This window comes from Botryllus schlosseri, chromosome 8 (assembly GCF_051294905.1).
Source record: "Botryllus schlosseri isolate E-star chromosome 8, Bs_hap1, whole genome shotgun sequence".
In the NCBI taxonomy this organism is placed as follows: domain Eukaryota; kingdom Metazoa; phylum Chordata; class Ascidiacea; order Stolidobranchia; family Styelidae; genus Botryllus; species Botryllus schlosseri.
In genome coordinates, this window is record NC_137243.1 from 11,511,759 (window position 1) to 11,534,225 (window position 22,467).

At 38.0% G+C, this 22,467-nt stretch overlaps 2 protein-coding genes across 3 annotated transcripts in view; one reads left to right on the forward strand and one right to left on the reverse strand.

Moving 5' to 3' along the window:
- The window catches only part of LOC145444355 (uncharacterized), a 141,358-nt gene extending 124,070 nt beyond the window's left edge, over positions 1-17,288 (reverse strand). For both annotated transcript variants that reach the window (XM_080322325.1, XM_080322324.1), the window contains exon 1: positions 17,278-17,288. The gene's annotated coding sequence lies outside the window, so the exon portion shown is untranslated. The remainder of the gene's footprint in view (positions 1-17,277) is intronic.
- On the forward strand, positions 4,436-21,064 carry LOC145444342 (uncharacterized). The gene is made up of 13 exons (XM_080322311.1): positions 4,436-4,651; positions 6,717-6,839; positions 9,031-9,181; positions 10,387-10,489; positions 10,708-10,795; positions 11,968-12,093; positions 13,437-13,559; positions 13,833-13,983; positions 17,091-17,190; positions 17,731-17,818; positions 18,639-18,710; positions 20,615-20,665; positions 20,725-21,064. The coding sequence occupies exons 1-13, from the start codon at positions 4,546-4,548 to the stop codon at positions 20,808-20,810; spliced, it is 1,368 nt and encodes a 455-aa protein (XP_080178437.1). The 5' UTR covers positions 4,436-4,545; the 3' UTR covers positions 20,811-21,064.
- The last annotated feature ends 1,403 nt before the right edge of the window (positions 21,065-22,467 follow it).

Below are 22,467 nucleotides of genomic sequence, written 5' to 3' on the forward strand. Positions count from 1 at the left end.
CTACTGAAGATGAATTGCGTTATCAATGGCAGGGTTGTAACCAAGTCACAAGGCTCCGAGTCACAAGTCTATCTCACTTTTGTATTTTTGACTCGAGTCAAGTCGAGTCATTTTCAATTCCCACCGAGTCAAGTCCGAGTCCAAGTCAGCGAACAGAGGATCGAGTCCGAGTCATGGTATTATGACTCGAGTCCGAGTCCAAGTCATTGTGTTGACTGATCAGTTTCCAGTTAAAGTCTTCCTAAACCCACTTTTTTAACTCTGTTTGGTGATATTGAATGGTTCGCATTTATAATATATCAATTTTCCTCACTTTTAGCAGTTTCTGGTCGCATTTCCAAGCACCAGTACCAACAAACAAAATCCCAATAATGTGTCGGCTTCGAAATTACAATGAAATGTCGGTCTTGGCTGTCTGAATCTCGAGTCAATGACTTGCTTCGAGTCATGCGCAATGACTCGAGTCCAAGTCGAGTCAATACACAGATTGACTTGACTCGAGTCGAGTCATTTCCGTATTTTGAGAAAAGGACTCGAGTGGAGTCGAGTCATCCGAAAACCGTGACTCGAGTCTGACTCGAGTCGAGTCATGACTCGAGTCATTACAACCCTGATCAATGGTGATGCCTGGCCCGTCTTATGCCTTACCTCTCGTTGCGAGCTTTATTTTTGTACAATAAATACCAGTTTTCACATGAAAATATGGCGCACACGAGGAGTCCCATGTGGTGAGTTCGAATTAGTGCTATGGTGACGTCACGAATTCTCAATTGTGACGTAACAGTTGATTGGCATGTGTGGCTCTTTGGGAGTTGAGACGGAAAAATGGAGCCAATATGGCTCTTCGGACAACAAAGGTTCCCGACCACTGCACTACAGCGACGAAATGGATTTCAGAATACAGATACATCACTCTGCAATTGTGCGTGCATAATCATTAATCAACCATGGTTGATTGTTGAGTGAAGTCATATTATACCTACTGTATAGGAGACAATCGTCACGGTCATTATCGGAAATATTTGCGAGTACGAATGTGTACAGTAGTACACTGTACAAAACAGTGCTATTTGTTTATAGATGGTAGTTATCTGTAGTTTGTTCCGATTAAAGACTAAGTTTATGCGATGCGATCAACCGGTTTTGTTAATCCTGGGTTGTTAAATCCTGAGGAGCGCGATAATCGACTTTACCGATCATCGAACTTTATTCTCTCCTCCCTAAATACGTCACTCACTAGCATATTAACTAAAATGGCTGAAAACATCATTCAGACTGTGGAAAATCAGGGTTATATCCACGAAGATGCAGATTTCCTTATTATAAAAAGGTTAGCTAATTGCGTTGGCGACCTCTTTCTTATCAGGACATTAGTCATTTCAAAGCGCGGGCTCGGGCTATCTAGGCCCCTTCTGGCCACCTGATCCTCGTATAAGCGGAGCCTTACAAAAGCCTAGAAGTGGGCCGTGCTAAAAGTCGGCAGATATGGAATCATAGCCTGAAATATCGATATGGCGCAGTCGAAAGGACCGTAAATGCCACAAACAACGACAACGCAGGCTATGTTAGTAGCTATCACACATCACAATTTAAGGTAGGATGGAAAATACATAACAGCTACAACAGTAAGGGGATGTATTTGTGCCGCATTACGTATTGGCCGTCGCTAATATACATTTAATACAGCAGTGTCGGTTCGGTTTCCGAAAGAGATTGAGCGTTTCACTGTACTGCGATTGTCCGATTGTTAGCGAATGGCGAGTGGGGCGGATTCGATTGTGCCTCACCTGTCTATCGTTTCTCTGCGCTGGCAATAAAGCAGAATTTCACATTCCTTGGCGATTTTGAGGGGTTTCCAATGTTCTATGATTGTTAATATTCGGATTTTTGGAATCAGTGCGACAATAGCGTTTGATTGATACCGGGTTTGTTTGTTATTCTGAGCTGTTTATGATTGCATTGCAAATTGTCGCAGGTGAGGCACGACCTGCCCTTCACGACGCTATAATTTTGAACAATAAATATGAAAATTGGTGATGTTAGATGAAAAATGCTCCAATTTAGTTATTCTCGAGCATCAACGGTAAATATCAATTAATATTGAAGGTTTTCACATTTTTCCTTTATGCATTCTGCCGACAGGTGAGGCACTGCCTCTCTTGCCTCCCCTGACCGCACGTCACTGGACTGCAACTGGAACTAGAGTTACTCAGTACTCACAATTCGCAAAATTCGCCACTAGAACTACGCCAAAACGCAGACGTTATTTGACCATCAATTGACTAGATTGGTAGCTTGCACAAGTCCGTCGCGTTTCTTTCTCATAAGAGGCACACATATAGTTTTCAACGTACATAATTGTAGTGTGTAAGTGGATATAACACACACCTTCTCAAGTATAAGATATACAATTATACACCGTGTACCAATTGACCAAATTCATTTAGTGACTTTAGGGAATTTTCGGAGTTTGACTCAAAAATCACTGCACAATTGCCCACTGATTTTTCATAACATTAGTACAGTATTACCGTTTTTGTTGAGTGGTAATGGTAAGCCGGTAGACATCAACAGACAAGCTATCAAAATGTTACTGACTTTGAATCATCCGCACTGCTACTTGGAAAATTCAATTTGACTTGAATTGTGACTTGACTCGAGTCACCTGCAAAAAACAAATGACCTGACTAGACTCGAGTCACCTTCGATAATCGATTTACTGGACTCGAGTCAGAATGTGCAATGACTTGTGCATCGAAGGTAGTGACTTGATCCCAACACTGACTTGAGCCAAGTCATATGACTCGGAACCTTGCAACTTGGTTTCATACAATGCTGCATCAATCATAAAAAATACCGAAATGTGACTCGGCAAAATATCTCAGCGTCACCATTTATGCCAAAATGTCTAGGAAGCAGCATATTGAACGCACAGTATCTAAACCAGCTCGATGTGTGGGACGAATGGCCCTTCTCCAATCTTTGGTTTCTAGATCCGTATAACGAACTTCTTTGGTTTCTAGATCCGTAATACGAACTATCTACTTCTCACTTTTTCACTCTCACTTGCAATATGAAATCCTTGTATGAGGAAATGCATGTAAAAGATTTTTGTGCAGAATTCAAACCCTGCGAAATTATGCAATACGGTCGATTATCACTTTACTACCGTGAACATCGATTTTGCGAGGTGACAAAATATATCGCTTTAAAGTATCAAAAGTTATGTAAATTATTTTTCCAGTAGATTGCCTCGTGTTATTGCTGAATTTTTTCATACCTGCTAAAAATTTCCACTCCCTTCAACCCAAGATCGTTGTCAAAGGGAAATATCTATCTAATCCTACCCGTTAGCATCCTAAGAGATCTATCGACTGCTCAGGACCTATCATCAGGAATAAATTGCCACAACATATTCATGAATTGCCTTATGATAGATTCAAAAAAGAACTATTCAATGGACCTCTTGTCGTCATACTAACACGGTTGCCCTACTTGCCCAGACATTGCTTCATTGATTTGCTACCATCTTTGAATTTTGTTTTTATTTACCATACTTTTTTAACAAACTTTAGTTACAGCCAGACTGTGTAGAGACAAGTATACCTGTTTGATGCGGGTGTGATCAGACTAGTTGACCTCCAAGGTCGTATCGACCATTCCTATCTAATACCCAATACTGTGCATGTGCAAGCGTATTTTCTGTACCACCATTATTGCTGTCTGTTTGTCACAGAGTGGTAGGTATTGTCAAAAAAATACCAAATATTCTTTCATGTGATGTAGAACTGGCATTATATTCTTTGTGGTTGCATAGAATGTACATATTCAGACTTTTTGCTCCATTCAAAATCTTGTAATATCATAATGGTTAATACTGTACTACTCCATTTGAAGCCAAGTACAAGATTCAGAATCCAGCACAGAGATCTATATTGTAACAGGACTTTTCGTGAAAATCTTTTAGCTGCAGTTAGCTGACTGCTGTTTTTCACATTTCGACTTTAATTTGAGACCACATCATACTTAGAGCCCAGTTCTCCATTAATCCAGTCAACAGACATGAGCAATATTCATAACTCATGACTATGATAATTTAATCATTTCAACTTCTGTGATGATGTATTTCATCACATACCGTAAATACCTATTTTTCATTCCAACTTTGAATAATGCAAGTAAAATTCATTAAAACCTTGCGGTCGTTAGTATGGGATTCATGACCTTTTCACACACATTCCATCCAGTTTAGTCAATAAGAGGAAATTCTGTTACAGTAAACTTGGAATTAACTTCTCTTTGTAATTCTTGATGCATTGTTGGAAGTTGAACTTTGATCACTGCACAGTGTGTATGAATAGTGAATACTGATGTTATCGGCATCTCAGATTTGTTCCATTATCCTCCCTATGAGTTGGCCATCGGTAACAATTTGTGTCAATTTTTTAGATATTCTTATATATGTATCAATTCTATCATAGAATAATATATGGGTGCTAGACGGTTACTTTTCACACGTGATTCATTTGACACAATGAGAAATTAATGGAGATGGAAGTCCTGGAATGCTTGTGCATTCTTGTAGCAAGATGTTACAATGATGTGTCCGGTTGGTTCAGCTTGCTGAAAGACTTGGATATCATCAGCAGAGGTTTGTTTCTATTTTATTTCGAAGTCAATCTAATATGTTATGTTATCTTATCTTATCCATGCAACTTCAAAGTCTTCTATTGCTTGGGCCATGCCTACAAGATTCTAGATCGAGTGGTACATAGAGAAAATTTGACTTTATATAAGATTACGGCTTATGAATACGGCTTATGAATGTTTTTGGTTTATCTCTAGTGGCTATATCCATGCTGTGAGCTGGAAATGAAGGCTATGTGGAAATAGTCTGTAGTCTGTCCCAGCATGAATATAAAATTTTAATATAAAGAAGACACACGTTTGCTGACTTGAGCTAGCATCCAACTTTTCACCAATAATATTGTAATATTTGAAGAGCTTCTTGGAGGTACACAACTTACAATTGAATAGTACCGTAAACCGGGGTAACTTTGGACAATTTAAAACAATTCCGTTTGGTATCTCGGAAATGCTGGGGTGTAGGGGAGGCAAGTTTTGTGTTTTTTAGGGGTCATGGAGCATAGATTAGAATTACCTAATCCAAAATCTTCATGGTCATAAATAAGTACCTTATTTTTGTAAATTATCCGTGTCCAAAGTTATCCCTGCATGTGGGGTAACTTTGGACAATGTAGTTTTTTGTATGCCTTTACACTCAATTGTTTATGAAACCTCGTAAATGAGGCTTATTTGGTAAGAGTTGATGAGAGCAGTGGCTAAAACTGAAACAAAATAGTATATGTCTGGCCTATTGCATGATTTTTACCTAATCCCCCCCCCCCAAAAAAAAATAGGTAATTTATGAAGGCTGATGGGCCCTTATTCATCTCTTATCTCAATTTTCCCTCATGCCTTCGCCAATTGGGACTTATAAAATAACGTATGGTGATAAGGGATATCCCACTGGCAGTGTCAGCAATCGACAGCAAACGTTAAACACGTTAACTTGATTTATTGCTGATTTCAAATATATTACTATTCTTTAATAGATACACTTTCCCTTTCCTATCTCCTCTTTGATGGATATAGCCTATTTGTCGTAATTTATGATATCCCATATTCAGCAGGCGCATATTTAGGAGTATGTGATAAGTTTTTGAAGTAGCTTACACCCGATTACAATCTCTCAGCTCATTGCCTACCCATTTTTTCATATTCTGGCAAACTCTAATTTATTAACCTTCTCATTCCATTTTAAAAAGCCATCAGGCCGGTAATAAGGAATAGAGTTGACCATACACTTTGACACAGATGAAGCAGCCACTTTCTAGAGTTCTAAATATCACATTTTCCACTGTCCAAAGTTACCCCATTCTGATAAACTTTTACGGGGTAACTTTGGACGTCACATTTTCTTGTATTGATCTAAGGGTGAGCCAACTGAGATTTTTGCCATGGATTAAGACTACTTAGAGGTATCTGCTGCCAAGTTTTGAATCTATGAATCACATGCTAACTATGTTTGGTTGTAAGAAGTTTAACGGCCATAAATTTTGATGAAATTGACCCCCTCCATTAATTTATCAATGTTGGGTCAAGTTTATCTGGTAGTGAAATGAATCGACCTTTTATTGGGACTACCTGTGGTACTGTTGCCTCATGAAAAAGAATTGGACACCCAGCGGCAACCCTTTTCCACCAATAACCATTTAAATCTTTTATTGCTTAGTGTCCAAAGTTACCCTTAAGTCCAAAGTTACCCCGGTTTACGGTATGCATATTGAAATGAAACCGGAATATCTTCAGCTGACACTCGTGGGGGGGGGGGGGGGGTAATTGTCAGCAGCTAGTAGAGAATTAGAAAGAACATTGTTTTTCGACAATCGTATCACAAAATATGACTTCACCGGTTTTCATTTGGGCTCCAACCATGCCTATGCCTACAGAAGGAGTTTGTGTACCATCTAAAAAGTACACGACACGATTATTTGAAATTTCATGCCGGTGACGTCATATTTTTGATACGATTGTTGATATACAGTGTACTTTTCAATTCTTTCCTAATTGCAGACGATTACCCCTGACGAGTGAAAGCCGAAAATATTTGGGTTTCGTTTCATTATAAATATATTATTTAATTATTGTTGTAGACGAGAAAAAGACCTTCGTAAAGTACCTTCAAAAGGATGAAGTATCTAAAGCACTGAAAGAGTCGTGTCTGGCTGTTTTGAAGGAGACATTGGAACAACAAGTTTCCATATTCCAAGATGAAGGTAAACTCTAGTAGGCTCTAGTAGGCCTATCTGATAAATTTCAGGCTGTTCATCAACGAATAAAAATTTTATTAAACAACTATTATAAAATGATCTACCGTAAACATCTACTACCTGCGGTAATTAGTAATTTTCCTTGTGCATACAACGAATTACTGGTGGCATAGATTTTTGGTCATTGAAACAGGCAAGCGGTATCTAGTCTAATGTGAGTACGAAAACTAAATAGTCGTTATCCGGAAGGTCATTGCAGTACACAATGCCACTGCGTCTATCAGGACAGTGGCTCTTAACCTAGGTTTGATTGAACGCCAGGGATACGGTAAGTGAGTTTGAGGTGTTAGATAGAGGTCATGATAGCCACATTAGCTGTGGCTGATCACGTCACACTGCTTTCTGCAAGTAACTTGGTCTACCGTCGGTAACGGTCTGCATCGTGCGTTTAATTTTCGATTTTGCTCTCAATAATTCAAACCCTCGTCACGATGATGTTTGCTACTACCATATTAGGACTGTCAGTCCTTAAAACAACGAAACACGATACTTTGTTCCAGCTGGTCCACTTCACTTGGAGGCACATTTTTACCAAACAGTAGATACTCAATGTAAAAACCTTTCAGTGATTGCCTATGCTAACTTTCATGAATTAAGGAGATTTTGTTGGGTTCGGTGCTCTGATTAGACTGTAGTTTACGTTTTGGGAATTAGTGAGACACTTGCTTCCGCCATTAATGAATTATAATATGGGTGCTCACTGTTCACTGGTCATTTATCAGATTGTTGAAAAAGCATGTTTGATTTTACCAACTGCTACTAAGGATTCTGTGAAGGTTGGAAGATAATTGGAAAAGTACAATTCATTTTATCAACTTCTATTAACGATTCGTGAAGGTTGATGATGCTGGTGGGACAGAGATGACTCCTTAAAGGTTAAGAACACTGCATATTTTGCATTCAGTTTGTTATATCTATTTGCTTGACATGTAGCATTGTCAACAATGTGGATTTAGCGCAGGGCAGTATTTTGTCAAGGAAGATGATGCTCACTGTTTTGAGACCTAGAGCAATAGTCCATCAATGTGAAAAAGTACAGCGCACAGCAGTGTTGTGAACAAGTGGCCTTCGAGTCACATGTCATATCGAGTCCACACACATTTTTACTCTAGTCAAGTCAAGTCACTGGATTTATGGAAGTGACTAAAGTCCAGTCAGTCAAGCCAACTCGAATTTCCGAAGAAGAAGGCAAGATTCAAGTCATTGCAAACTGGAAAATGATTGTAGTATAGATTGATTCGCTATTTCTTCTGAACCGGTTAATGAATATATAGAGTTAAGAACGTAGGTAGAGCTTCTAAATTGATGCTATAATTCGGTAAAAAATAAGGGATGGAATACGAAACCTGACAAAGTTGATCAAATTGATGTGATGCAATACATAACCCACCTACACATCCATAAGATAAAATTTAAGCCAATGTTTATTGTTGACGAGTAATATGAACGTACATCACAGCATTCATGATGTTTACCGTAGGTTGAAGATTCACTGAGCGTTTGTTGCACAAAAATGCATTGCTAAATAATATAGATTACTATTAGGCCGAGTTCAGAACATAATAAGCTCTCTAACCACTTCATTTGTGACATAGAAATTCGTGTCTCAGGCTGCAAAATCATTGAATCACTGGTCTCTCTCACATGTCAAACAAGAGTTGAGAACATTATACAGGTACAGCGATTTAGTCGAAACCAACTACTTGATGACTTGACATTGATTCGAAAATTTAGCTTAGAGTCACGATTCAATCCATGGCTCTTAAACGCGAGTCAATGGAAGTAATTTTCGTAAAGTGACTCGAGTCACGTATGCAGACCACTTTTTGAAATTCAAATTTTTTTTATTTTTCACTCCACCCTACAAGTCAAGTCAAGTCATGTGAAAAAGCCGACTCGAGTCCAAGTCATGACTCAAGACATCCAACACTGCCGCACGGTGATGATAATGTATGAACCGAGTGAATCACATGTGGCCTAATTGAAACAAATCCCGAATAATTAGAGTGATTTCCTAAGAGTTTACTATTTCTTACAGCAGGATCTCTAATGTTTCCTCTTTCCAGAAATTGTCCAATGTACCTTAATATGCTCCTATGATGGTCCAGTATATTTTTTCATCCTGGCAAATTTTTAGATTTTCCTGGAAGTGTCAAACTTGTTGACATCGTCGTCAAGTTGCTACATGATGGTGACGTGAGTTGTCCTATATCGTATTTCATCAAATCATGGGACGAATTTGAGGGATCTGATCAAATTCGGTCTGCAGCAACTTCATATTGTACTTGGTATGTAATATTTGTGTAGATTTGTGTAGTTTTTGATATATAGTAGTATAATTCACATGAATGGCAATTGAGAGTAGGGATTTTGCCAGTTCTGAATAGCACTCATACCATATCTCCATTATTAGTATGCAAGTTATTGTGCAGCTTGATATATATTTTCTAGGAAGGACGTAGTTTATTTTTATCCTTGATGTTTTTGGCGCTTTTTCGATATACCCCCCGAGATCAAACATGTGTTCCCAATGACACCAATACTTCCCATGAACATGCCAAAATTTATAAACATCAAAATAAATTGTTTTGTTTTGTGGGTGCGGGTGACATTGTGAGCACTTGTTTGATCTCGCGGGTATATTGAAGAAGTCATGTTTTTGCGGCATATAAACCGACTCATGATATACTTATCACACGATCTGTGCATATTCATACCATGAGTGCATGATGCGCAGATGCAGCTGGACAAGGAAGGTGCAGATATAGCCTTGTATGGCTTTCTAAGTCTTGCACCACCCCATCCCCTCCATGCTATCCCAGTAATGCATGAACGCCAAAAGGGGAAGTCGTGGATACCAGTGTTACTAATCAGGTTTTTGGTCTGACCCGGGCAGGAATCGAACCCACAACCTACCGATGAACAAGCCGAACGCTTCACCATTGTGCTATCTTGTCGGTCTTTGGCCAAGTATAGTTTCATATTTGTTTGAATTTTCCTTGTATAGAGATCTAATAAAAACCTTATTCTAGAAAAGTTCAATGAAGAGAAATTAGACCTTGGATTATTCTAGTCCCAAATATTTTGCTGGGCCTCATTCCCTTCAAGTCGTGTGTGATCACATTTCTTTTTTCTCTTTTTGGAATTTTATAATATGATGCTATTCAGCTGAATAAAATTTTATTCTGATAGTTGGTTGGAAGCATAGTTGTGTAAAATGTTGACTTCTGTTGTAAGCTTTGTATTGTTAGTCTATGAATCCATGATGAATCATTAGATTTTGATATCGAAATTGGTCTCAAATCTCTATAATGCTGGATTACAATTTTAAAATACGGTACTTAACAAGTACTACATATATCCAGGAGTCCAAAGCTTAGGCATGATGTATACAATAATCAACTCAGGTGATATGAACATGTATATATAGATTGGGGCGGAGCATCTGGTTTCTTCATTTTGCAGTGACAATACTTTCTGGTTTGTTTTATAGTCTTTCGGAAACGAATTGGATGCTAGACGTGATTCACCATATGGTCATGATGGAAAAACCCTGCTTGCAAGAAGAGTTTGCTAAAAAGGCGAAAGAAGTTTTGGTGATTGTCTGCGTACATATAACTCTTTCCACTACATAATAAAAGTTACTGCACTTCATCAAAGATGCTATGAAATTATGTGGATGAATATTTGTGATGAAAATTAACCCTGAGACTGTGTAAACTGAGAAAGGCTAACACATATATCAAACATGCTTAATGCTGCTGTTACCTCTTTACCATTTCAATTATGAAATAAACAACTTAATTTTTTATAGCAACCCGGTTTCACTGATGAAGACTGCTCAGCAGATATAAATGGCGGCCAAAATCCTTCAGAAGTGGAAGGACAAATTTCAGATAATTGTGAGCTTTTTGAATCTTTATTCATTTTATTATGTAATAACCAAGGACTCACTGCATCGATCAGAAAGACAATCAGAGAAAGACAAAGACAGTCAGATAAAAATCCACCAATTACTGTTTAGTGTTTATATATAGACTCAATGCACTGTCAGTTATCCAGATTTATGTAAAAAATTATTCACCTATCCCTCACCTACACTACTTCTCACAAGAATCATAGCATTGATCAGGAAATGTAAGTATTTGTGATCTGTAATCTTTGTGTTTGGTATCACAACCGCTTTGCTCATTCAGAAGTCATTATGCAGATTGGTGCCATGATACACCGCCAATTCCAATATGATTTCGTATCCTAATATTCAACCATACCGTAAATCCAAACTTATGAAAACAACTCTTCTGCTCAGTCAATAACCAATGACTTCAGTTTTAGCCACATAACTGCAGAACTTGACTGAAACTTCTAGTTTCTAGGAATTATTGTTGAATTAGGTTTTTGTTGTGAACAAAGATGATTTACTTCCAAATTAGATAACACTGCGATTTCCAAAAGTGATATTATTTGTTAGTAATTTTGTGGTGTAAATTTTGAATATCACATTTGAATTATTATTATTGTTGTTGTAATATTTGCATGGATCAAGAGACCAGAGTCAATGCATTTTCAAAATGCAAACACTGAGCAAGGAGGTTGATGTTACCTGATATTTTGATATACGGTGAAGATTCCAATAATATTGCCTGAGCCTACAAGACCGAAACTGCTAACCATTTCTGTGATCAATTCTTTTTATAAATCCGCTGCAGCAGACTGTATTTGAGAAAATCGATGAAGTGTGTGCAGGCTGTTTAGACGACCATTGATTACATAGTAGGTAATTAGCAATCTGTCTAAACATTCTAGCAGATAAACCAAGCTGCAAAATTACATATCACGACATCCAATATTCAATTCAGCAAATGCGACACAAGTCTATATCAAAATCAATTCGATTTGCCCAAATGTGATGAAGTTTGATCACTGCTTTTACTGCTGATAATAGAATGCATCAGATGTCAATCAGATTTCATCCAATCATGTAAGATGACCTATATAACTATTGTATAGAATACTATCATCATGGTATTATCACACTGATTACGGAAACATCACTTTTTATTCTTGCTCCAAGTTCACGGCAATGAGAAGTTGAAGGAGAGTGAAGTGGTGGACTGTTTGTGCATTCTTGTACGCAAGAGCTACGATAAATTATCTGATTGGATATACTTACTGAAAGATTTGGAGATTATCTCAAGAGGTTTGTATTCTTCTTTGAAATAGATTAAAACATTCATTCAACTTCTTAGATAGGCCTATCAATATATCAGTATCCCTCAATGGTTCTTAACCGGGAGTCCGAGTAGCATTTTCAGGGGCTCTGCGAAACCTCTAAATTTATATAATTACTGATAACCTAATTTGCAATCTTTTATAAATTATAGAAAGCATCAATCAATCAATCAATCTGTTTATTAATATTTTCATCATTTCAAATCATCACAAGACTGCGATACAATGAAAAGATAGTAAGGTGTCGAGACAACATGGGGTAGCCTTTAAGATCAGACATCCACCTTAGCCTAGGCAAAGTAAAGAAGAGGCATGCACACAGAATTAAAAGTAATGCAGGGAATATAAGACGCAAGCGACGAAATGAGGTGGCATGTGGCGGAGGGCGAGGTCGATATCAGGTCTTGTCCTTTAATCCTGAAGGCTGGCTAGTATTCATTTAGAGATTGCTTATATTTCGACTTGAATGCGGACATGCTCGACGACTGTCGGATAGTATGAGGCATTTCTGCTCATAATTGCTAAAACTTCAGGACTCGCATTTTAGAATGGTTCTCTGAAAAAAAATATTCTACTGTGTTGGTGACATGTATGTCTCCGGACATGTTACGCGTTATTATTACATTAGCCACCACCTATCTTTCTGGTAATGGATTTTTGGCACTCGATCATATCAAATCGACGACACGGATTTTCAAGACAATAAATACAGCTGCAAAATTTGCTTCGGAGCAATAAAGTGTACCCAATTTCTACATATAGTCTGATGTTATTTTCAAGAAAAGCAATTTTGTGGTTGTTTATCAAAAGCCTGCCGTTAATGTTTACGCAAGACACGTAACGGTTGCACAATAATTGAGCTAATTTTTTAACGAAAACTTTAGGGAGTCCGCGGGACAAAAAGGTTAAGAACACCTGCTCTACCTAGTTACCCAAGCCCAATCAGTAGTGTTTTTTTTGTCACAGCGTCAATAAAATGTAAGCAGTTAAACTGCAGCATCAGGCATATGCATTGAGCTTGACGATGAACTTGATGATGGATATACTATCATAGGAATGTATTTCTATATGTATTGTGATCGATTGATGAAAATCTTTTATACTTCTTAGAGAATCGATATTCTGTTGGGTTATGAGTACAGTTGTGTATTTTACTTATCTTTGATGGAGGTATCGCTGCTGTGAGTAGAGGAAGCAGCAGTATGTGGCAGTGCTCTGTATTCTGTTTTGGCATAATCATCTGATTTGGATAACAATGAGATGCACGAGTTATTAACTTGATCTGGCCTCTTTACGAGTGTTATTTAATAGAACAGAAAAGGACCTTCTACAAGTATCTACAGAACGATGAAGCATCAAAAGTATTGAAAGAGTCCTGTCGGACTGTTCTGACGCAGACTCTGGAGAAACAAATTTCTGTATTTCAAGATGAAGGTGAGCCTGCGCATCCATTGAATTTCGGACTGTTTTTCAGTGATACATACCACTAAACAAAAATTACCAGAATGAAACTGTTCGTTCTTCCGAAGGCATACCAAGAACAAGTGACAATTTCTAATGGTTGTCTATACTTACTATCGTGGTAAATACATTGTCCCCAAGCAACACCCGGAACAAACAAAGCGAAACTGCTCTGCTGTTCCATCACTGCATAAATTAAAAAATGCACAAAATACGTTTATAAAATACCACCCGATGTATTTTCAGAATTCGAAGGAAATGACAAATTAGCTCATATTACCATGGAATTGCTACGAGGTCGTCGTCTGAAATGGCCAATATTGTATCTGATAAAGTCGTGGGACGAATTGGGGGGATCTGATAAGATCCGTTCTTTGTCGATGGCATACTGTGCTAGGTATGTACCCTCAATGTATGGTATAATATATTGGCATATCGCAGTGCTTTTCAACCCTTTTGAGCACCGTCCGTACTTATTTTTGCAACTTAAGTGCACAAAAGCCATTTTGGGCCAAATAAGTTGTTGGGTTTGCGTGGATGGTGAGGTCTTTATAACAACTATTCGTCACTGCTCTGCAAAATATGGCGTATTTCCGTAAGTGAAATGTGCTTGCTGGCTGAAATCGTTTTAAGAGTGTGGCAGAAATGTCCCGGAGGCTCCAGTTCATCGAAGATTTGCAAAAACCACATCTCGGTTCAAATGCTTTTGCTTAGAAAATAGACTTAAAAACTATCAATAAGGGTGCGGGCGTATGAGAGCTCGCCACCTTATAATACGCTTCTCAAACCCTTGTTCTGCTTTTACCCTAATTTCTTATTTTTGACTTGTGAGTAAATGAGAAGAGTGAAGGAACTCATGATACAGTGTATTCGGCTCTTTAGCTCAATCGAACTTGAAAGTTCATATAAGTTCAATAACCTTACGGCAGGCCTCAATGCTTAAAGCAAACCCAGCCTCACACATCAAATATAATGGATTTTTAATTTTAAAATGTTGCTTTTTTGCGGGCATGTATGATATGGAAAACGCGCAGACAAAAGCCAGGGAGGTATCAGCGTCTTTGAAAATTTTGGTCAGGTAGTTCATTACCAATTATTATTACCAATTAGGCTACATATTCTAGCGGGCCTGTTGTTAATAATTACTTTGTTCCATATTCTTATTTTCTGTCCAGGCGTCTGTTGTACAGTAAAATGATATTGGAATTGCCCAAAAAAATCAGACTAAAATAAAAAAGTAATTGATAGATATTCCTAATAGGCATTTCATCACTGAGCGAGTGATTTTTTCTGAGGGTGGCATTTCTCCTTCGGGTTCAGATTATCAGGACTGGAATATTTGCGTCGCTGCAACTGTTCACTGATTATAAAGATAAATCGAGCTGGTTTGCTATATTTCCCGATCAACATTTGCAAATCCATTGGAGGAAATAATAAATTCCAATTCCGAAGCATACACATTAAAGCAATGTCCAATTTCACGCTCCAATCAAATTGACTGTCTCAAAAATGTGGCTGACGAATTATTGTGACCACTGGAGCATGGAGGAGAACGTATATTTGCTTGCCTAATCTTGAGAAGATAAGGTGTTTCGAATATTTGGTAAATTGAATAGGAAACTGTAACATTTAGAAATTCTACCGGTTGGGAAGCACCAGGCTAAAGTACCCAACACAGAATCCTTGCCTATGAACAAAAAATTCGCAAGGTTTTCTCTTATTCTCAATTATATACATGTGCAGTTGAGCGGCTCTCGTCTTGCTTCGTGACGTCTGCGTCCAACGATATGTGGCTTGTTGATTTCGCATCGCATTGAGGTCATGTTTCCAAGTTTTGAAAATCGACCGAAACTCTGTCAACAGAAGGAGTTCGTGTACCACCTAGGAATAGTGCACTGGACACTCTCTCATTCGAAGTTTCATGCTGGTGACGTCATATTTTGTGATACGATTGTTGATATACAATGTTCTTTCTTATTCTCTACTACTTGCTGACAATTACCCCTGACGACTGTCAGCAGAAAATATTCGGGTTCATTTCAACATGAATATACTATTCAATTGTATACTGAAGTTCTGTACCTCCAAGAAGCTCTTCAAGTTTTTGAAAAGTGAAGCAAAATTTTTTGGAAAAACCCGCTGTTGCCAATCGGTTAATAGGGCGTTTTTTACCTAAAAAGGGAAGATTTTGACCTAAAAATCAAAATTTTGACATTTTTTTACCCAGACCGAATTTTGACCTCATGAATGTAAATTAGGTGTTTTTCCACATAATGTTATAATTCTACCACTTATCTTCATTTCCTGTTGGAACTGTCTGTCCTTACAAGTAATTAATTTAGTATGAAAAAACTTATTTGACTTAAAAACTGACAAATTCTTACATGAAAAAATTTTATTTTAACGAAATTTGGGCCTATGAAGAATTCCAGTCGTTACATCACGTAATATGGTAGAAATAATTAAAATTTATTGTAGTACAACGAAAGAAACTTTCCTACATACTTGGGTAAAAAGTGTCTGACCTTACTAAGTAACTTGCCAGGAAGGGACGAAGAACGTTCAACAGCAGCAGTTGTTGGCTTGCAATACTGGACTTGTGCGCACACTGCTGGTGACACATGTTGCTTTATTCTGAGAATGTTGTCTACATCACAATTTTTCATCATGCGCTTCTTGATATGAGAACCATGCAATGCCCACGCAGTCTTGCTTCAGTTGGATATTGCGGTACGTTCAGCATATGTCAGCCTATTTGTTTCATTTGGCCGTTCAGGATTCACAATGAGCAGATAATGAACCGTCTACAACGGTAGGCCTATAGAGTAGGCTAAAAGCTGTAAAATGTCAAATGATAAGATCACCGACAGTGCAAACATTTATGATACAAATGAAATGCTGGTAGCAACAAAATTTTGACTTTGTAATCAATTGTGACAATTTTTTGACCTAACGATACAATATTTACAAAATTTTGGCTTATTTTGACATCTCAAAAAAATGCCCTGCTCTTATGAACTTATACTAATCAGTGAAAGAGTTAACAACACATCCAAAACAACTTGCTTTTCAGCTGCACTACTGCCCTTATAATATGGGCGAGGGCGCCATGCCATGACATTTTCTGAAACTGGGTGTATGGGTAAAAAAAAGTTTAGAATCATTTTTCCATGGAAACACTGTCATTTGCATGCCATGATGTAGTCGAATGCTTATGCTGTCGAAAATTTGTACCTCATGGGATAGATCCATAGGAATCAAGCTCTCTGCACCACCGCATAAAGCTCAATTTACAGCTTTTGACAGTACATATTATGACCGTTTTTACAACGACTTGAGTACATTCAAAGCTTGCCAATTCTACTTCTACTTGAAAGTAGTTTTGGGTTGCTTTTAAAAGTACAACTTCTACTCGTACTTGAGTAGATTATGGCGTTTTCTTGACTACTTTGACCACCTCTAGTAAGGCTGCTACATTACATCATTCTCCAATCAATTTTCCAGTCTGGCAGAAACAGATTGGATGTTGGACGTCATCCACCATATGCTCACAGTAGCAGACTATTTACAAGTAGAGTTTGTGAAAAAGGCGAAGGAAATTTTGGTAACTATGTTTCTGAATATAGATGACATTCTGTTCTACTTTCTAATTCCAATTTTTGTGTCCGTTATTGTCTTTGCTTTTTACTTATAATACAACCATAGCCAGTCGTACTTAATTTGAAATCAGAGGGTCGAGTCCGAGTCCAAGTCATTGTGTTGACTGCTCAGTTTCCAGGTAATGTCTTGTTAACCCCTTTTTATAACTCTATTTGGTGATATCGAATGGCTCGCATTTATAATATACTAATTTTCCTCACTTTAGCAGTTTCTGGTCGCATTCTCAAATACGAGTGCCAATAGACGAAATCCCAATAGTGTGGTAACTTTACTATTCTTTGAAATTACAATGAAATGTTGGTCTTGGCTGTCTGAGTCTTGAGTCATATGACTTGGTACCAGTCATGCGCAATGACTCCAGTCCAAGTCGAGTCATTACAACCCTGGAACACCCTGGGAACTTGAAAAGACCATGAAATAGATAATATGCTTGCTTCTGCTACTACTTGCTCATTTCATTTCATCAAACCATTTTTCTTTAAAGGAAACTGAATCCACCGACAGAGATTATCCATCAAACTCGAGTGACAACCAGAGTGCTACTGAAGTGAACCAGCAAAGATCAGGCAGTGGTAGGCTTTATAACAAGAGTTCTCAAACTTTTTCCCACCAAGTATCCCTTGAGAACTATCTGCATGTATAGCGTGATGTATAAAGTGTGCCTAACTGAAAGACAAATCATCATAGATTGTGTATTTACACTTTGAGACATTTTTCACTGCGATAGATGAGCTTGTCGTTACTTCGTTAGTTAGTCATATTGGATGTGTTTTGGAATATTTAAATTGTGTCCAACGGAATGTCTTTCACAAAATTCGTCCTTGACGGCTGGCTCCGGCGGGTTTTTTCGAAAAATTACGCTTCACTTTTCAAAACTGTAAAACACAACCTCAATGGGATGTGAAACCACCAAGTAATACATCGAATTCAAAATGGCAACGCCTAACCAACTACGCCACAAAGTGAGACGGGAGCAAGTCAACCGAGCGCGTATATACCATCCCATTAAGGTCGTGTTTTACAGTTTTGAAAAGTGAGGCAAAATTATTTTTGGAAAAACTGGTCGGTGCTACTCGGTTAATGAATCATATGCAAAAAATACTTGCTCACAGGTCACAACTGCAAGTGTCAGAGATGAGCTAAAGACTTTCACGCATTTTTCGGCGGTGTGACTTTGCCGTATTAGACCAGTTCCATGTATCCTGCTCATCATTGTACATAGCAAAACTATGAAGATTGCAATCACGCTAATCACCTAGTCTTAATAACAAGCAGTTGTTACTGGTTCTGATAGAGCAATCCGAGATTTGCAGTAGGCTGTGTAGTAACTCATGAGTGAATTTCCTAAGTGACTAGCATCTTTTATTGCAATAATTTCCTGTCATTTTTCAGATGTCGTCAATATGCAAAGTGATGAAATTGGGCGATCCTCGTTTGGGGCATTAGATTCTGACGGAGAAAATGGTATTTGTACTACTTCCAGTAATCAGTGTAGGCTTATGCCATATCGGTAGTAATATATTAACATATCGTTCATGACCTATCAATTGAGATGTGGCATGGTCCATCAATATTATCAGTTGGTTATTCTGTAACTATTGTAGTCATTTTGTTTGTACTTCTTAGATAAGAGTGCAGTGCATGCCATTATCTGATTCCATATATACACTAGCTTACTCATTATCAGTCTCCTATTCTATAATAATATATAAGCCAGCTTCTCCAAAATTCGCCCCTGAACCTAAACATTCCAAATAAAATGTGACAGAACAAAATTTTCCAATTCCATTGTTTTTATCCACCGAGTTGTTACTCAAACATGAGTTGCGTCCAAGATTCTTGGTAAATTCATTTTAATTGTAATAATTTTTCTCAGAATATGAAAAGTATGAGAAATACCTCATGTTGAGTACCGAACTGTCTGGTATGGTCTGGCTGGAAAAAGCTAAATATAGATTAATACATTAGAGAGGAAATTCGGTATTGTTTCAGGACGCCGGTATTTCTTCAGTAGCACCTGCTCTCATTTAGTCTTGACTGTGAATACCATGACTGTGGATTATCTGATTACGCGGGGAATTCTATCCTATGATAGGGGATTCCTAAACAATTAAGTGTTGTTTTCCTCTGGCATTCGCACTGATCCTGTTATATTTGGATGGCAAAGCCGCATGAGTGTTTTCGCCATGGGCAGAACGTGTTAATATAATGATCTGAAAACATAATGATCTGATTTCCTTACCTTGAAAATTTATTCTTTGAACTTTGCATGATTTCCTGTTATGAATAATGGTGATTTTCTTGAAAGTAGCCATTCCAGTTCGCTAGGCCAATTGGTATTGGTAGGCTCATATGCAGGGTTGCCATCGACATGGACCCAAAAATAAGGACAGTCGAAAAATTAGATTGGCATTTAAAAGCGTTTTCGTACATACTGTGTATTTATACGAGGTGTGGCATATAATTTTCCATACTTTCGCCAGAAACAATCTGCTCCAGCAACTCCTTGTTATCAGAAAGTGCTTCATTGATCTCACGACCGCTCAGGTCTAGGTTTACCTTGACTCAGGGCCGAAACAGCACTTCGTCACCCTTCCAAAAAAAGCAATACGATAGTCTTGGGCCCCCATAGGGTGATAAACCAAACTTCTTCACCTCGCTGTGATTGGAGACGTCAACCAATATGGGAAAAGGCTGTACACCAAGTTCAGACAATATCATTTTGAGTGTATGGAGCAAGACCTCCAGTAACAAAGCTTGTAGTCTTGGTCCTGGCCGTCGCAAACTCCTCGTGATGTTATAATCGGGGAATATTGCGTTGTGCAATCGTTGGTGAGGATAGATTGCTGGTTTTTGTCAGCATGGAATGCCCGAGGTATCCTCAGCAGCAGCTGACACACTTCTTGTGTTTTGGGGTATCAATATAAGTTGAAATAGCGGTCTTTTTCATATGGCCTCCAGGTCAATGTCACAATTGCAGATATTGCAACACAGATACCAGAGGAAAATGATCGAAGTTCTGTAGTTGTTGAAAATAAGACAAAATAAGGACGCAAGTCGAAAACAAGGGCATTTCTTAGAAATAAGGACAGTTGAGTTTTTTAAGACCCGGCTTTTCAAAATAAGTACAAATCTTAGAAATAAGGACGGTATGGCAACCCTGCCCATATGTGAAGCACAAATGTTGCCCACCACAAGATTCCATATATGCGGTATTTGCCGTGTGTTTGGGTAATTATGGAAATCTGATTAATACCCATGGTGGAAGCATTGGAGTGACAATATTTAGTCCTGCACATACGACCTTGACTTTTGGAATTTCAATGAGTCGCTCTATCCAATTACAGCAATTTGCTTTTACTTTGTAGATAGATGCCAAGAGCATGAGGACCAAGCTAAACCTTCGGAGAGTTTGGTTGGTAAGTCATGTAAATTGCTCCCAAAAACGCGTAGTCTGTTGCATGTCATGCATATTTAGTTGTGGAATCAGAGGAACAAATGGATCAAACTTTGTTGAGGAGAGAGACTGCTGAAGATTCAGGTATTGTTTACCAACTTCGATGAATCCTATATTATGACAAATAAGCTCTGCCAATGGATTGATCCGAAAATGCCTATTAATGGAAGTAGCTTAAAGTTTCAGTTTGCCTAATTTTTAACACATCAATAAACACTGATAATGACTATTGCAAGTCACCAGTAAATAAGTGAAAGTAATTGAACATATCGGTATGCAATAAGGGATTCCCGGGTACCCGGTCATGAAAATTTGCTCGGAATTTAGAAAATAGAACCTACCTTTTAATAATAACCAAAGCCATAGGCTATATCGGAAATGCATTTACATGAAGCCTGTTTATTTAAGTACCTAGTTATACACACTGTTATACACTCTAAATATGATGTGGCCTCAAATTAAAAATAATGGCATGAACACTTGTTTGGCAGTAACCTTTTTTTCAGGAAGCCACTGTATTCGAACTGCGTGTAAAAGATTTACAGGAATGTTATTCTCCACTCTAGCTATCACTCTGTCTGTCTCTCTCTTTCGTTATTGTGGCTAGCAATATTTGGATCTGTCACTTTGTCTCATTCGTATCCACTATCCAGCAGACATGGGGTAATCGCGATTAGTAATCGTAATCGATTACGACGATTACAGCATTTTCAAGTAATCGTAATCGCAATCGATTACATTCGAAAAAATTCCGAAGTAATCGTAATCGTAATCGAGTACTTCCCATATCTAATCGATTTCTTTGTGAAAGAGCGATTACTTTTTATTTGTACGAGGACTATGACATAAGCTCAACATTCGTGAACAAGGAAAATATATTAGAACAGGTTAGTGATAGCACGAACGTCTGATTTACAAACGCCACTGCTCATTATTACGTCAGAGGTATTAGCTTCGCTCATGATTGTGTAAGAAGTATCCAGTCATAGTAAATAGATATTCGACTTACAGTAGATGGTACATTGTAGCGTGATATATGCGTGCGTGCGATATATCAGGTTATCGATACACTCCAGACCCCAGCACTACATCGCAGCAGGATAATAATCACCATTCTGCGTAGTTGCAATTGGTAGCTTATGTATTAATGATTATGGTTAATAGTTATGCTTAGTTAAACGCAGTTTGTCTGTTGGTGTTTGGCGAGCAGCAGGCCTATATAGTACGTACGTACGTATATGTACTGTACCGGTACACCGGGCAAAGATTAGAAATTTTAACATTGCGATTTCCACACGGTGCATTAATAATCAACAACTGCTGATACATATCATAACAGAAGCATTCTTTGCCGTTTATCGTAACGGCAGCTTGCAGTATCTGTATTATTTAGAAGGCAGAATTTTATGTTCACTATATCTTATTCTCATATGACTCTATACTTGAAACGGTCGGCAATCGTTATTTTGCAATTCTTTACCTGCCGCCATAGCCATCCGCTTATATGCCATGTTAGCGTGGGTTTTAGCTAGAATGAGGACCAAAACAGCAGTTCTTTCCGCACTCCACACGATGCTCTGTGGCCCCAATTTGGTGGTCAATTTTCAAGTTGAAGACTGAATCATCGTCGATAATATAAATAATTGCTTTGTATTAGTATTCATTTTTAATTCTATCTCAGCCCCCGATAGTCCGATTTACCTGTAGAGCTTAGGGCACGTAATTCATAATTATAATATCTGTTATGTTGTAATTACTCTATTG